Source organism: Sceloporus occidentalis, unplaced genomic scaffold (assembly GCF_023333645.1).
Source record: "Sceloporus occidentalis isolate IW3139 unplaced genomic scaffold, rSceOcc1.0.p SCAF_7, whole genome shotgun sequence".
Classification (NCBI taxonomy): domain Eukaryota; kingdom Metazoa; phylum Chordata; class Lepidosauria; order Squamata; family Phrynosomatidae; genus Sceloporus; species Sceloporus occidentalis.
In genome coordinates, this window is record NW_028316987.1 from 81,111,103 (window position 1) to 81,125,212 (window position 14,110).

The window sequence follows — 14,110 nt, forward strand, 5'->3', positions numbered from 1 at the left end:
AAAAAAACTTTTGGGAAAAAGGAATGAAAAATCTGGGCTTTTTCTCTTAATGCTTCCATTCCCCCCTCCCCAGGCCTTCACAACTGCAACTACATTCATATAGGGATATATAGTCTTTCAGGGGGGCATTCACACTTAGGTTTTTGTCCCGTGGAGATCCAAATCTCCATGGTGATGCAATACAGGATCAATGTTCCCACTACATTTAATGCAACCAAATTTCCCCGGCATTCACACATGTGCTGCTTTGCTCAACATAACATAGAGGTGCCTCCATGTCCAGGAATGAGCCCGATGATCCTGATTAATTTGTTTGCATACTCACACTACCGAAGATCTATATTGCTCCAGACATTTAAAAAAGAAGCGCTAAAGGACTCGGTGTCGAATACACCAGATTAAGCTGGTTATTCTGTGCCCCCCACCCCGCAAACAGCGCTGGGTACATTTGGGGCCAGTGGGAACATTGTGGAAATAACATAGTTTCACACCGGATTATTTCCGTAGTGTGAATGGGGCCCAGGTAGTCTGAAGTTAAGTTGTATGGGACGCATAGGCCATAACCAACACTTTGAATTCTGCCTACAAATGAACCAACATTCAGAGACATATTTGTGTTTGGGCATATTAAAACCTGCAACATTTGTGTTTGGGCATATTAAAACCTGCAGCTATGCACATGTGTTAAAAATGAATGGTATGTAGTGGCAAACTAACATGGGAATGGGATGAATTACACTAGTAGAACTGTGGAAAAGCCTCATTTGCTTTGGTTTGTCCTTATTCCTGTTTGCTTTAAATACAGTCTCTGCCCACCTACATTTCCTAGGCTGCTGAGATTGTATGTTTTTTTTACTGCTAGTATAGCTTCAACCCCACCCCTAAGGAGAATCTAGTTCTCATTTTATGGGTTGGGGAGAAACATATATTTTATTTCTGTACTAAATTATTTACAAGCTATATAAGTGCAAGAGGTTGTAATTGATGTGTAATTATTAACTCAAGGATATTGCCTTTTGTCCTTTTGAAGTCTGCTACTAAATCTATCTCTTACGTGCTGCAAAAAAAGTGGCAGAAAAACACAATAACATGGGAGAAATACTTTTTGTTTTATTTTTTAATTATTTTAAAGCTCCCTAATTTATTCTTCCATACTCTTATTTTACAAAACACTTTAACAGTTGACTTTTCTTTCAAATGTTAAGATGGGTCACTGGGCTTCAAAAAATAAAGCAAATTAAGGAACCTTGGCTGCCATCCTACTTGTTGACTTAAACACACACAAAAAGTTGCAGTGCTTTTTAAGGGAAAATAAATTAACAGAGAAAATTAGCAGAAGCTTGCCATCTGAACTTTTCAATCTAAACTCTAAACCTGCTCAGTTTCATTTAATTAATCCCTGAGTTTTTTGTTTTGGTAAGGCGTCACATTTTTGATTAAGTGTTCCTGTCACCTAAATAAAACAGATAATTATTGTATTTGGTTTACACTTTTCTGAGGTCACTTTGTGCTTTGTAAGCAGTGCCAAATAGAATAGGATTTGTCTGAGAATTCTTGGGCAGGTAAAATTCTTACATGCATGTGAATTCTAGTACATCTAGAATGTTGGCAATAGTACATCTTCACCAGCTATTAAATGGATTGGCATTGATGGCCATTTTAAATCTTCAGGGTGCAGATTGAGCCAAAGGTGATGTTAGAATGAAACTGTGATGTACTTGCATGTCCAGTGCTTGGGAGAATGATTATTCTTTGCTCTTGAAACTAAAAGGTTTGGTTTAACTTTCCACTAAACAGAAATATTCCATCTAAAGTTTGGACATTAATAAATATCCGTGCCATCCATTACCTATAAATGTGTTAGCCCTATTAAAACATGCTTGAGCGGTAAGTGCCATTCAAGCATATTAAATGCTTTTGTGATCCTAGAAGCTGATTGTTGATCAAATGGAACAACAGAACTGTTACACCAGTGTTTCCCAAACTTTGATCCTCCAGATGTTTTGGACTTCAGGTCCCAGAATTCCTGATTGTTGGCCTAACTAGCTAGGGCTTTTAGGAGCTGAAGTCCAAAATACTTGGTGGACCAAAATTTTGGAAACACTGCATTACCTTAAGATGGTTTTGATTTAGGAAGCAGAATTTCAGTACAACTTGTTTTAAGTTGCATATGATGAGTATCCCATTATTAATTGGCCATAAGACAGTGAATTTAAAGTTAAATTCAGAATATGACCTTACTTTGCCCCCAATATATGTCATTTGTTGTTGTGTCTTCCCCCACTCTTTTTTGATAGAAATGTTTCACAAAGGGTGTAGTTTTTTTTAGTTCTGATATAGATGCTGCAAAAAGATTAACTGGGATCAAATCATACAGCATTTTAACAACATTTTTATGTTTTCACAGTGAGAGAAAAGCGGAAGAGTCTCTATATAAACCACGTAAGTGAAAAAACCCCACTCTGGCTGAATAGCATGTTTTTTGGTATACATGATTAAATCTGAAATTCTGTTTTGCAAGTAAATTAGCTATCCTAACTGTACGATCAATGGAAGGACGAGTTCTTGAAGACAGTGAGAATGGGTTTTGTGTATTATAAAGCGGAAGCAGCTGGTGGCAGTGGGCTTACATGATACTGAAATCAAAGGAGCATGGAAAATCTATTGCTTTTAGCCTAGGGATGCAATGCATTTGCACTATTTGTGTCCCCTTTTTTATCCACATACTAGAACAGAGGAAGAGAGTGAAGATTCTTGATATGAGAACAGGATGGAGGTGAGGCAGGTGTCTTTGGTTTAAGCCTTAAAGTAGCTACAGCCTGTGGGTTACTTAAATTAATCAAGAATCTGGATAGCATGGAATTGTACTGTTTCTGATGAAACACGAGATCTGTATAAATTCAGGAATGTGGGGGAACACATGTGTACATGATTTATGAACATGAATGTGGCTGAGTGATTAAAGAGAAACTTGAAAAATCTATTGGGTTGCCTTGTTAAGCAGGCAATCATCCAATTGTTTAGTGCCACTATTCTGTAGATGGGGCTTGAGCTTTCCACAGTTTTTGTACTTAGCTACAGATATGCAAGTATATGCAAGTTAAACTTTTTTCCACTTGTACTGCAGCTTTTTGTTTTTGACAAAAAGCACATTGGTTCAGTGTTCGTGTCTCAATTTGACCTGATATTTACATTTTGTGCTTGAGAATCTGTTGTTAAGTAGTATAATTATTATAAATAACGGTCCTAGTGATTGATAATATGAAATAGTTTGAGGGTGTACAATTTGGTGTTCTGTTTCGCCCCCTTCAATTCCAGAAATCTTTCATAATATTAAGTGATTAGAACTTTCCATTTTAACTCCAGTGAGGAAGATTAGTATTTTGATAATAGTTCAAATGTTTTTCAGGTGTAAGATATCTATAGTTTTGTTTACCTAGGGAAAAATAATTTCCTTCAGATAGATATACTTCTATGTTTGAAAACAGCTTCCTCTATTTATTTTTTTCTTACTGCCATACTAGAAAAAGTATTCCTATCATGTGTGTCTGCATGTGTGCACGCATGTGTGCGACTATATAACTTTTCCTTTCCCACACTTGCTTTTCTCTGTACATAGAAACAGCAACTCTCTCCCGGGGTTAAACTTCATATTGCAAGGAGTTCTGAAAAGTTTTTTACTAAGATCCCAGAATTTCCCAGCCAGAATGACTGTGGTTATATTGGCTAGGAAGGTCTGGATATTGTAATCCAAAAAGTAGTTTTTCTGAACCCTGAATTTAAGCATGCGTTTGGAAAGCTCATGCTTACAATGAGAGAGACGAGTATTGAAGTTAGGCATATGTGTGACAGATGTGAGTTAGAATTAGTTGGGATCACCCAGGTACTAGATATTTTAATAAGCAATTTTTAATTTTATATTGAACTTATGTTTAATAAATTATTTTTGTATTGTACACTTGTGCCTCTAAGAATGATACATAAAAATTGTTGGCATGCTTGAGTTAAGACACACAATGTCTGTGTTCGCAGTAGTTATTCAAGGGTAGTGGTATCCAGGGTGGAACTACACCAATTAAAATCTTGCACAGGAACCACAAGGGCATCTAGAAGTTCTTCATATTTGCTGCCGTAATGATGGGACAGTTGGGGGTCCTCACATTTGGTGGCAGAAGTGGGGATAAGTAGACGCTCTCACATTTTCACAAAAGAGTTCAGGTATACACCCACTCACCCGCCTCCCACTTACCTGCCCTCCCACCTGAATTTACACAGTGCAGTATATGGAGAAGGAATTTACCTCTTATCCCCACCTTGTAGTTTTCTTTCGGAGGTTCCTAGTATTCTTCTTCAATCCTGATTGAACAAGATACAGAAAGTGTTCAGATTCCTTCACCTCAGTTAGGGTTAACAAATTAAAGATAATGCATCTTTTTGTTTGATTTGTGGTCTTCTTTTTTGTTCAGCAGAGCAGTGCTGTTCATTCAGTGGTGAAAAAGTAAATAATATCAAACCTTGTGAAGAAGAAAGGAGCTTAGAAGTAATTGAGATAACTGACTCACTCCCCACAGCAGTTTTGAAAAACAATTTAGCATCCCCAAACAGCTGAGTAGTGTTAAGAATTCTAGCTTGAACCAAGAGATAAGGGGATCTTTCAAGTAGAAAATATGCCATTTAACTTCTCTCTACTTAAAAAAATCTGAGGTTCTTTCAACACATATGCATTTGTATGTATCCAAAATGGCATCTTGGTAATAGCCTTATTTACCAAAATTACTTCGTCTTATCCAGTACTATAACGGCTATATTTTGATTATTGGCATAAATTACTGTAATGTCTGTAAATCTTTCTAGACCACACCACTGTCATTTTCATTACTGTAATTGATGCCATTGTACATTGTATACAATTAACAGGCCACTTACTTGCTTTAATAAAGACTATGTTTGCTAACCAACAAAAGCACAGACTACAAAGACGGTAAAACCTGTTGAACTCATTTCATTGTAATCTTAACATTTCACAGGCTGCCCTGGGCAACTGGATAGGATATACAATAAATAAATACATTAAATTTAGTGGGAAAATATGCCTCAACAACTACTGACTGATCAGGGGGTACCTCTCAGTCTGACTTTTCTCCAAAAGTGGGACTCAAGGTGGCTAGAGAAGAAACCATGTCTACCTGGCCAGCTCTCATCTGGTTGTTAGAAAAACAGTTTTAAAACATGCTTTCTTTTTAGATAAAGATACTTCCCGCTTCTCCCTTCGGATCGAAGCGGGATTACAGCAGTAAAAACATCATAAAATACATACATAATTCAAAAACATCAAAGAAATAAAAATAAAAAATAAAAAGAGAAAGTTGTTACAGTGTTGCTCAGTCATAAGAATCGAATCATATATTCAGATGTACAAATCAGATTAGAGGAAATCAGTTGGATAGGCCTGCTGGAAGAGATCCGTCTTCAGTGCCTTTTTGAACGCTTCCAAGGAAGTGATAAGACGGACCTCTTCCAGTAAATTGTTCCAAAGTCTAGGGGCCATCACAGAAAATGTTGTACAAGAGGTAGTTTTCAACCTGGGTTTGGGGTGTTCCAATATTTTTGTGCCAGATGTTCTAAGAGTAATGGGCTCCCCTCACCTGTGAAGTTCTAATGTACCAAAAACATTAACCCAAACAGCTACTCTTTGGCAGTGCACAGTTATACCACTTTTATTGTCATCAATCTATCTTCTGGAATCCTGGCATTTGTCGTTTAGAGAGAGGTATTTAGAATGAACAGCTAGACAGTTCTGGTGCCTCATCAGACTACAAACCCCAAAATTCCACAACATGAAACCATAAGTCTTCTCACTCTAAACAGTTATAGCACTATGATTTCACTTTAATGGCCATGAGTCCATCCTGTGGAATCTTGGGATTTGCAGTTTAAAGAAGGGTATTTAGAATTCTCAATCAGTGCCTTTTCAAACTACAAACCCCAGTATGCAGGATGCAGCTATGGCTGTTTAAAGTGGAATCATGGTGCTATAATCATATAGTGTGAAAGAACCTCATGACGAATGAAATGGAAATGTAATGATATAATTATTGACCAACCATGAAATAATGATACCAGACACAGTCAGTTGGATTAAACAATGGCCATTTTATTGACTTACAACCTATTTAAACTGTTTAAGGTCTAGGGATAAGCAAACTGGCAAAACCAGGGGAGAGCAATCTGGTGCAGGTCCAGTTGAGACCCAGATGTCAACCTATGACATCTCCGCAGCTATCCCTTGGGTGAAACACCAAATCCTGGGAGCAAGCCAAACAGATTGGTTGCTATCTTGGACAGTCATATTTGGAAGGCCAAACCTGGAGTGTTCCCTCCCAAAGCCCATGACTTTGTAAGGGAGAGTCAACCCCAGATCAGCCCCCAAGGGCAGTCTCATTCCCCATCCACCAGTCTTGTGCCTTGTGGAAGTAGTTCCAAATACCAACCCTCCACCTCAATGGGGCACCAAAGTATAAAGGTAAAGCTAGTCCCTTGGCATGAGTGTCTAATTATAACCAACTGTACGGGGTGGTGTTCATCTCTGTTACTAAGCCAAAGAGCCAGCGTTGTCTGAAGATGAATCGAGTGGTCATGTGGCCAGCACGACTGCACCGAACACTATTACCTTCCCACCGAAGTAGTACCTATGTAATCTACTTGCATTTGCATGCTTTTGAACTGCTAGGTTGGCAGAAGCTGGGACTAGTGATAGGAGCTCACCCATCATGCAGCAGTCAGGCCTCGAACTGCCAACCTTCCGATCGTCAGAATTGGCATCTTAATCACTAAGCCCCTGCATCCTGCATGCCAACGTGTACACTGATCTAATATGTCCTCCCCCTCCACTACTTCCAATGGACAAAGGACAAGTCTCTGCTTAGTCCAATCAGGCCAAAGGCCAACAAAGTGATCCCTGCCTTGCTTCACAGTTTGGGGACCAATTGTATAGTAGGTAATCATTTTGTACTCGACAAAAATAGTATAAGTTCCCTCAGCTCCTTTTCAACTAAATCCAGTACATAACAGCAAGTCCAAAATATGTGTCCAGCTGAATGCATGAGGACAGGGATTATCTAGGGCAAGCCCATGGTTACCATGGCACCCATTAATTCTAAGCAGCTCTTATCAGAGAGGACTGGACATTAACACACTGAAGCACCCCAGAATAAGCCTGAGGAAGTCCCAACACCATCCCCATGATTATTATGCACAACTCAGGTAGGGGGATTGTTGGACCATGTGATGGATGAATGGTATGTCTGCATCTTCAGGCTTCCTATCGACTCATGGGCCTGTTACAGACTGCCAAAATAAAGCTGCTTTGGGTCTCTTTGGAGGTATGCTCTTTAAATGATGCATGGGTCCTAAGAGTCCGGAGGTCGCGCCAAAGCCACACTCCATTCCTAAGCACCGGAGTGCAGCTTTTGGTGCAGCTTCCAGATTCTTAGGACTCATGCATCATTTAAATAGCATACCTCCAAAGAGACCCGAAGCAACTTTATTTTGGCAGTCTGTAACAGGCCATGGTGACTTCGTGAATTTCATAAGGTTTACTCAAGAGCAATGTATGATGTTCCAGCAGAATCCAAGATGTGTATATACCTAGTAACACATACTCAGAATTTGGAAGATGCTCAGTGGTTAGTGTCCTCATCAGAGCAGTGGAATACTGATATTTTGGGTCTGAAATCTGAGTTTAACTAACTACTTTTTGTTTGGTTTTTAAATACTATCATCATTCAACATTTTGGGTTTAGAAATCAAATCCTACCCCCCCCCCCATACAACTTAAACACCGCTCCCCAACAACAAATTCATGTTATGACCAGGATAAAGCTGTCAGTCACAGAGGGATTTGTAAACAGCTAACTGTACTACAAGCCCTTCTGAATTTGTATATTTTTCATCCTTTCTATGCCATTTTGAGCTACAGGCTGTTCAGATTTTGATAAGAGGCATTCTGTTGAAGATTAGAGCTGTTCAAACATTTCCCCCTTTCAAAAAAATAAAAATAAAATAGCAGCAACAGCACTAAACAGCAGGGGTTTGAGAGTTCAGAAAGGATGCAGGGGTGACACTGTGTGCCAAATATCAGCAGCAATCTTTTTTCAGAGCACCGAATGTGTTGTGGCAAAGAAAGAGCAACAAAATGCCCCAGGCAAGAATGTAAGGACTTTGGTTCCTGGTCATTTCATTTGTGATTTAAAGGACTTTTGAAGTTGAGAAGAGAGAGGTTGTTCTGTTTTTGAAGTGAAGCCTTTTTCTCTTCTTGTTTGGTTAATACAACTTGATCCATAGGAAGCATTGCTGATGCATTTTCTCCACCTGCTATCTTGCTGTGCTTTTTATGACTACTGCATATGATCCTGCAGTCCTGTTTGGATCATACTTTCTGGCATGGAATCTCAACTCAAGAAGCAGCTTGGGCTCATCTCTATCTCTTGTTCTCCCCTTGCCCTCTTACCATTATTGCACTGAAACAAAACCAACAACAGAAGGATATGCTGTTATGTCTAGTTTTATTGGGAGAACTGAAGTCCAAAGTAGGAGAATCAGAAGAGGAGGGGGGTTAGCAAGTCATAGCATGCCCTTCAGCTGTCCTGACTTGTCAGGGACAACCCCAAGTAATCCTCTGTCATCTCACTGTTTCAACTGCTTTAAAAATATTCCAGTATTCCCTCCTCCCTTTGCTTTCCCCCTTCATCCTCATCTTACTTCAGTTGCTGCAAACCGAGTTCAAAGTGCAAAATTAGTTTGTACTAAGCTCAGCAGGGAGAGAAGACAGCAAGGAGAAATATCTTGCCCTTCCTTCTAGACTCAAGCAAAAGCAAATGACTGTAGCGTTTCCTGCCTTGTATGTTATTCCTCATTAATAAAATTTGCCATTTTGATCACACTTTCTGCTTTATCACACTAGGGGGCAAACAGGATTTAAACGTGAGTTAAACTAGAGAAAACCAGGAAATGCCTGATGTTTATCACATGACATTTCCTGTTTTTCTCTAGTTTAACTTTCATTTAAATCCTGTTTGCCCCCTAGTGTGATAAAGCAGACTGATGCATCTACATGCATCCTGGTTTTCATCTGTGAAATTTTGGAGGGTATGTCATGGCAGGCATAAATTGGGATGGGGTTTTAATCTCTCCCACATTCAATAGTTTAAAACCATAAGTTCTTTTCATACTGAATATTGAGAAATATGTGAATTTTAGTAAATTATTTTCAAAACTAAATTGAGTTGTAATTTTGCACCATTTGCACAGCATTAAATTCTGCAAATACTGATATTCCCATCATGCAGTAGGCAATATTTTACCTACTTGAGTTTGGTTGTTGTAAACACATAGATAACACATGTTTTTAGTTTGCAAGAAGCATTCTACAGCATAAATGAACTGAACTGAATCCACAGTTGCCACTATAGTCTTCTGTCAGCTCTGTTTAGGCAGTTCATTTTGTGCTTTTGATTTTTTAATCTTTTAAACAAAATATATCAAAGAAGAAGAAACCCAAATGAGCACTGTGATGTTGGTGATAACGATTATTATTGTGGTTCCCCAATATTCTTTTCTGTGCACCATTCTCTTCGGCATTCTAAAATTTTGACATAATGTTTGTGTAGCGGATTTTTCTGCCTGCTTTGGAGCATCACACCTAGACAGAGGTGTAGCTACCAGGGGCAAAATGCAGGCGTTCTTCCTATTAAGAATTCTACCCCTCAATGAAATTTTCCTTCAGCCCTCAAATTTCTAGTTTTGTGTACAGTGAGATATTGAAAACCATCTCTTGATATATTTTTTATTTGCTGTGTTAACATTCCTTTGGGCACTTTGCCTGCCCCCTTCCTTTGGATGCCTGAACTGTATCTTTAAATGCTGAACTAAAGTTTTAGGTTACAGTAGAGTCAGAAATTCAGAAGCCAATGGGGAATTTCACGGGGGGCAGAATTCCAACTGTCCTTTATCTTTCCAAGCATCATGGTCTTTTCTCGTGAGTTATGCTTTCTCATGATGTGGCAGAAGTATGATAGCCTTAGTTTGGTCATCTTGGCTTCTAGGGAGAGTTCAAGGTTTGATTTATTTTATACCCATTTTTTTTTTAGCAGTTCATGGTAACTGCAGAACTCTTCTCCAGCATCACATCTCAAAACAGTTGATTTTGTTACTATCAGCTTTCTTCGCTGTCCAGTTCTCACAGCTATACTGTACATAGTGATGGGAAATACAATGTTATGGACAATCCTAAGTGTAGTGTTTAGTTGTATTATATTTTGAACCTCAGATCTTGTCTAGTTCTTTCATAGCTGCCCTTCCCATTCCTTGTCTTCTGATATCTTGACTACACCTTCCAGTCTGATTAATGATTGATTCAAGGCATGGGAAATCTTTAACTATTTCAGTTTCTCATTGTCTACATTAAATTTATGTAAATCCTCTGTGGTCAGTATTTTTATCTTCTTAATGTTCAGCAGTAAGCCTGCTTTAGCACTTTCTTTTTAGACTTTGCTTATTAATTATTCCAAGTCTTAGTTGTTTTGTGCCACAAGTTGAGTCTCCTATATCTGGAATTCCAGCCTCTAAAATCTTCAAAAATCTAACACTTTCTCCATGGGTCGGTGAGATAGTGATACCTTTGCTTTCTGATGGTTTAGTGTACACAAACTTGTTTCATGCACAGAAGTGTTAAAAATATTGTGCAGAAAGTGGCCTTCCGGCCACACGTATAAGCTGTATACAAAACATAAATGACGTTCTTGTTGAGACTTCTGGTCCCAAGCATTTTGGATAAGGGAGACATAGTCTGTAGGACAGTGGTGTCATCTGCTTATCTTAGATTACAGATAGCTTTCCTGCAATCTTCACTTCTCTTTCTTCCAAGTCTAAACCTGCTCATTTTATGATGTTTTCTGCATACAAGTTAAACAGCTAGGGTGGTAGATTGCATTCTTGATTGATCCCTTTTCAATTAGTATTTAGCTCACCTGCATGTGTATATAGGTCAATAATATGTATTAGATAGATTTTTATATTATTGCTCAGCCTTTGGAAAGACCTAAGTTTAAGTTTTTGCTAGTTTGCTCTGCTTTCTCTTAGAAATGGATTTTGTGGTTCCAAACTGTGCTTAGAGGTTTAGACATATAAAGCAACAGATGGTGAGACAGAAGTTGTAAAGCACCTGAGCTGTTTCCTCATTTAGCACCAGATAATAGATATTTTTGCAATGTTTTCACACCTTCCCATGATTGTTTAGTTCTTGATTAGTATACAGCTGCACAATTATTACTGGTTCACCACTTAAGCCATTTCTTGGCTGAATCATTCAGCTGCCTTGGGGTGGATTAGAGTATGTAACCTTTTCAGTGCATTTTCCTGATTAATCCTCCCTTCCTTCCTCCTGTTCTGTACGCTGCCTGGCACATTGTTGGTCTTGAAATAAATGTTACAGTGATGAACTAGTCACAGCATGCCCTTCTGTTTGCCTTAGCCATTCAATTTGAAAACAATTACCAAAACTGAAGGCTGATGACACCCTCATAGTGTGCCACTTGAATGAATGAGACTCAGAAGATACAGTATCAGCCCTTAGCTCAGTGATTCTCAACCTTCCTAACCCTTTAATACAGTTCCTCATGTTGTGGTGACCCCCAATGATAAAATTATTTTTGTTGCTACTTCATAGTATGTGTTTTCCGATGGTCTTAGGCAACCCCTGTGAAAGGGTTGTTCAACCCCCAAAGGGGTCGCGACCCACAGTTGAACATAGGTTTCTTTGGCCTAAATCCAGTGTTGGTCCCAACTAAAGTAGATCCAGCCAAATCAGTAGATCCTGTTAATAAAACTGAGGCAAGTCTCTTTAACTTCACTGGGGCTATGTTAGTTGGAAGTAACATTGATTTAGGCCTCTATATTTCCTTTATGTTAAAAAGAAAGGCCAAACCAAATGGGGTCTGCCAGATGATGTTTATACTTCTGAAGATGGAATAAGCAAATACGTCTACCTTCAAGAAAACATCCAATTGGTGGACCTTTTCTTTCATTTTCTTTTCTTTCATTTCAAATCTTCCTTTTTTTATTATAGAGGAGGTTGGATGGGTGTGGTGATGGCTGAATATAAATGTCTTTGGTCTTTAGCTGATGTGTTTTAAAATGAAAGTGTGGTGTGTGCTTTCTGTTTATGAACCCCTACAGACATTGTTGCCTCAGTCCTTTCAATACTATTCATTGTTGAAATTTATTCAGGTTTTCTTTGCAGATGCTGATATGTGGCGGTCTTCAGATTGGTCTTTGGAATTGAATGGCTGGCACAGTGTCATTTGTCTGATTCATCTGACACCCAAACATTTTCCCCTGATGCTTGTTGAATATGACTGTACATGTGCAAGGAGACTAGAGAGGAACTGTTTACTCAAGTTGTATTGTCTAAGGAAGAAAAGTCCTCTGGAATTACGTGACTGCCAATGTCCTTTTCATGTGTTTGTTTTCTAGCACCCTCCTGGTCAGTTGAGAAGGAAATACAGTTCCTGTTCCACTATTTTCCTGGATGACAGCACAGTCAGTCAGCCCAACCTCAAGTATACAATTAAATGGTGGGTATGGTTGCATTCCTTGGCTCAAATAGATGTTGTTTTTAATTATTGCTGGATAATTGCTTTTAACAAAGGCCCTCTGAAAAAAGAGGTGAGAAAAACAAATGGCCAAGTCTCCTGCCATTTTTCCATGGGAATTCTGTGAGGTATGCTGACAGATCTTATGTATCAGTTTCAGTGGAACTATTCTGACTGTGTTTGGGAGGAACGGGGAATAAAAGACAGCTCTTCCTCATTCTAACATATAAAAATGTTACACCATTGGTATAGGCCTCTGTGGTGCTATTGGGTAATGGGAAAAGTCCTGGATTAAATTCACTCTCATGAAAGTGTGGTTCCTCCACGTTGCTGCCAGCATAATTTTAGAAGCCCATATATGTACTGACTGGATTCCATATATGTTAGTCTGGAGCCTTGTTGGTAGTCATTTCTTATTTTCTGCTCTTATACACAGCACGACAAGTACAGTGGACATTTCCAAATATGTCACTGAAGACTATAGTCTCTCTGAGTTTACTTTAAATGAAACCCTCCAGTAATTCTCATACATACTTGCTTGTTAAGAACTTCTCCTAATATCTGAAGGCAACATTCAGATTATTGTCTTGCAGTGATAAAAATCTGGTTTTTATCACCCATAACATACAAATCTGCTTGCTTGCCTCTTGTTTTATCTGCATCTTAATCCTGTGTCATACCAGATAAAGACTGCCATATTATATTCTGCTTTTACTGCTGGAAAAAAAAGGAATACATTTTTACTTCTCCTGTTGCTGACAGTGCTCAAAGGTGGATATGCTTCTGTGTTAATAATAATAATAATAATAATAACAATAACAATAATAATGTTTATTTATATACCGCTTTTCCAAATTAGATCAAAGCGGTGTACAACAGGAAGTACAATACAATATCCAAAGTCAAAATAAAACATAACAGGCCTCTCTCCCCCTCAAGATGGTGGTCGGCTCTTTTTCTTTCAGGCCAGGCCTCTCTCCTCCTCAAGATGACAAATTAAAAATGCACCCTTTGGGGCATGTATTGAAATGCTGTTTGCTAAGAAAGTGTTTCTGGATTTACCCAGGGCAAATCATTTGCACTTAGTTGGGCAGTTCAGAAATTGCCCAGTTAAGTGCTAAAATGTGTTTGTTTGATAATCATTTACTATATTTGCTGGATTTTGATGGATTTTGATGTTTGCTTCAAGATATTGAGATATATCTAAGATGGTGTAGTAACTCATATTAATCCCCCCCAATGTGTCTCAGTTTCCAACATTATGTAATGAAAGGACATAAAAAATGCAAACAATTTTGAATAAAAAGGACTTAATAGATTTTTCTGCTATGGTCATTTTTTTTAAATGATAAGATTAGACTTCTAATACTTTATTTTATTTACCAGTATGTCATATATTTCCCTAAATATGGAACCCATGATGCCTTACTATATAGGTTAAAATAGAATGTAACACCAAG

At 38.4% G+C, this 14,110-nt stretch overlaps 1 protein-coding gene across 4 annotated transcripts in view; it reads left to right on the plus strand.

Moving 5' to 3' along the window:
- The window catches only part of LOC149310020 (cyclin-Y), a 122,431-nt gene that overhangs the window by 87,571 nt on the left and 20,750 nt on the right, over positions 1 to 14,110 (plus strand). For 3 of the 4 annotated variants that reach the window (XM_089533502.1, XM_089533503.1, XM_089533504.1), the window contains 2 exons: positions 2,408 to 2,442; positions 12,532 to 12,632. In XM_089533502.1, the coding sequence (XP_089389628.1) occupies positions 2,408 to 2,442; positions 12,532 to 12,632 (136 nt within the window). Of the gene's footprint in view, positions 1 to 2,407; positions 2,443 to 12,531; positions 12,633 to 14,110 lie in introns of those variants that run through there. The other variant, XM_089533505.1, reaches the window with a different exon arrangement.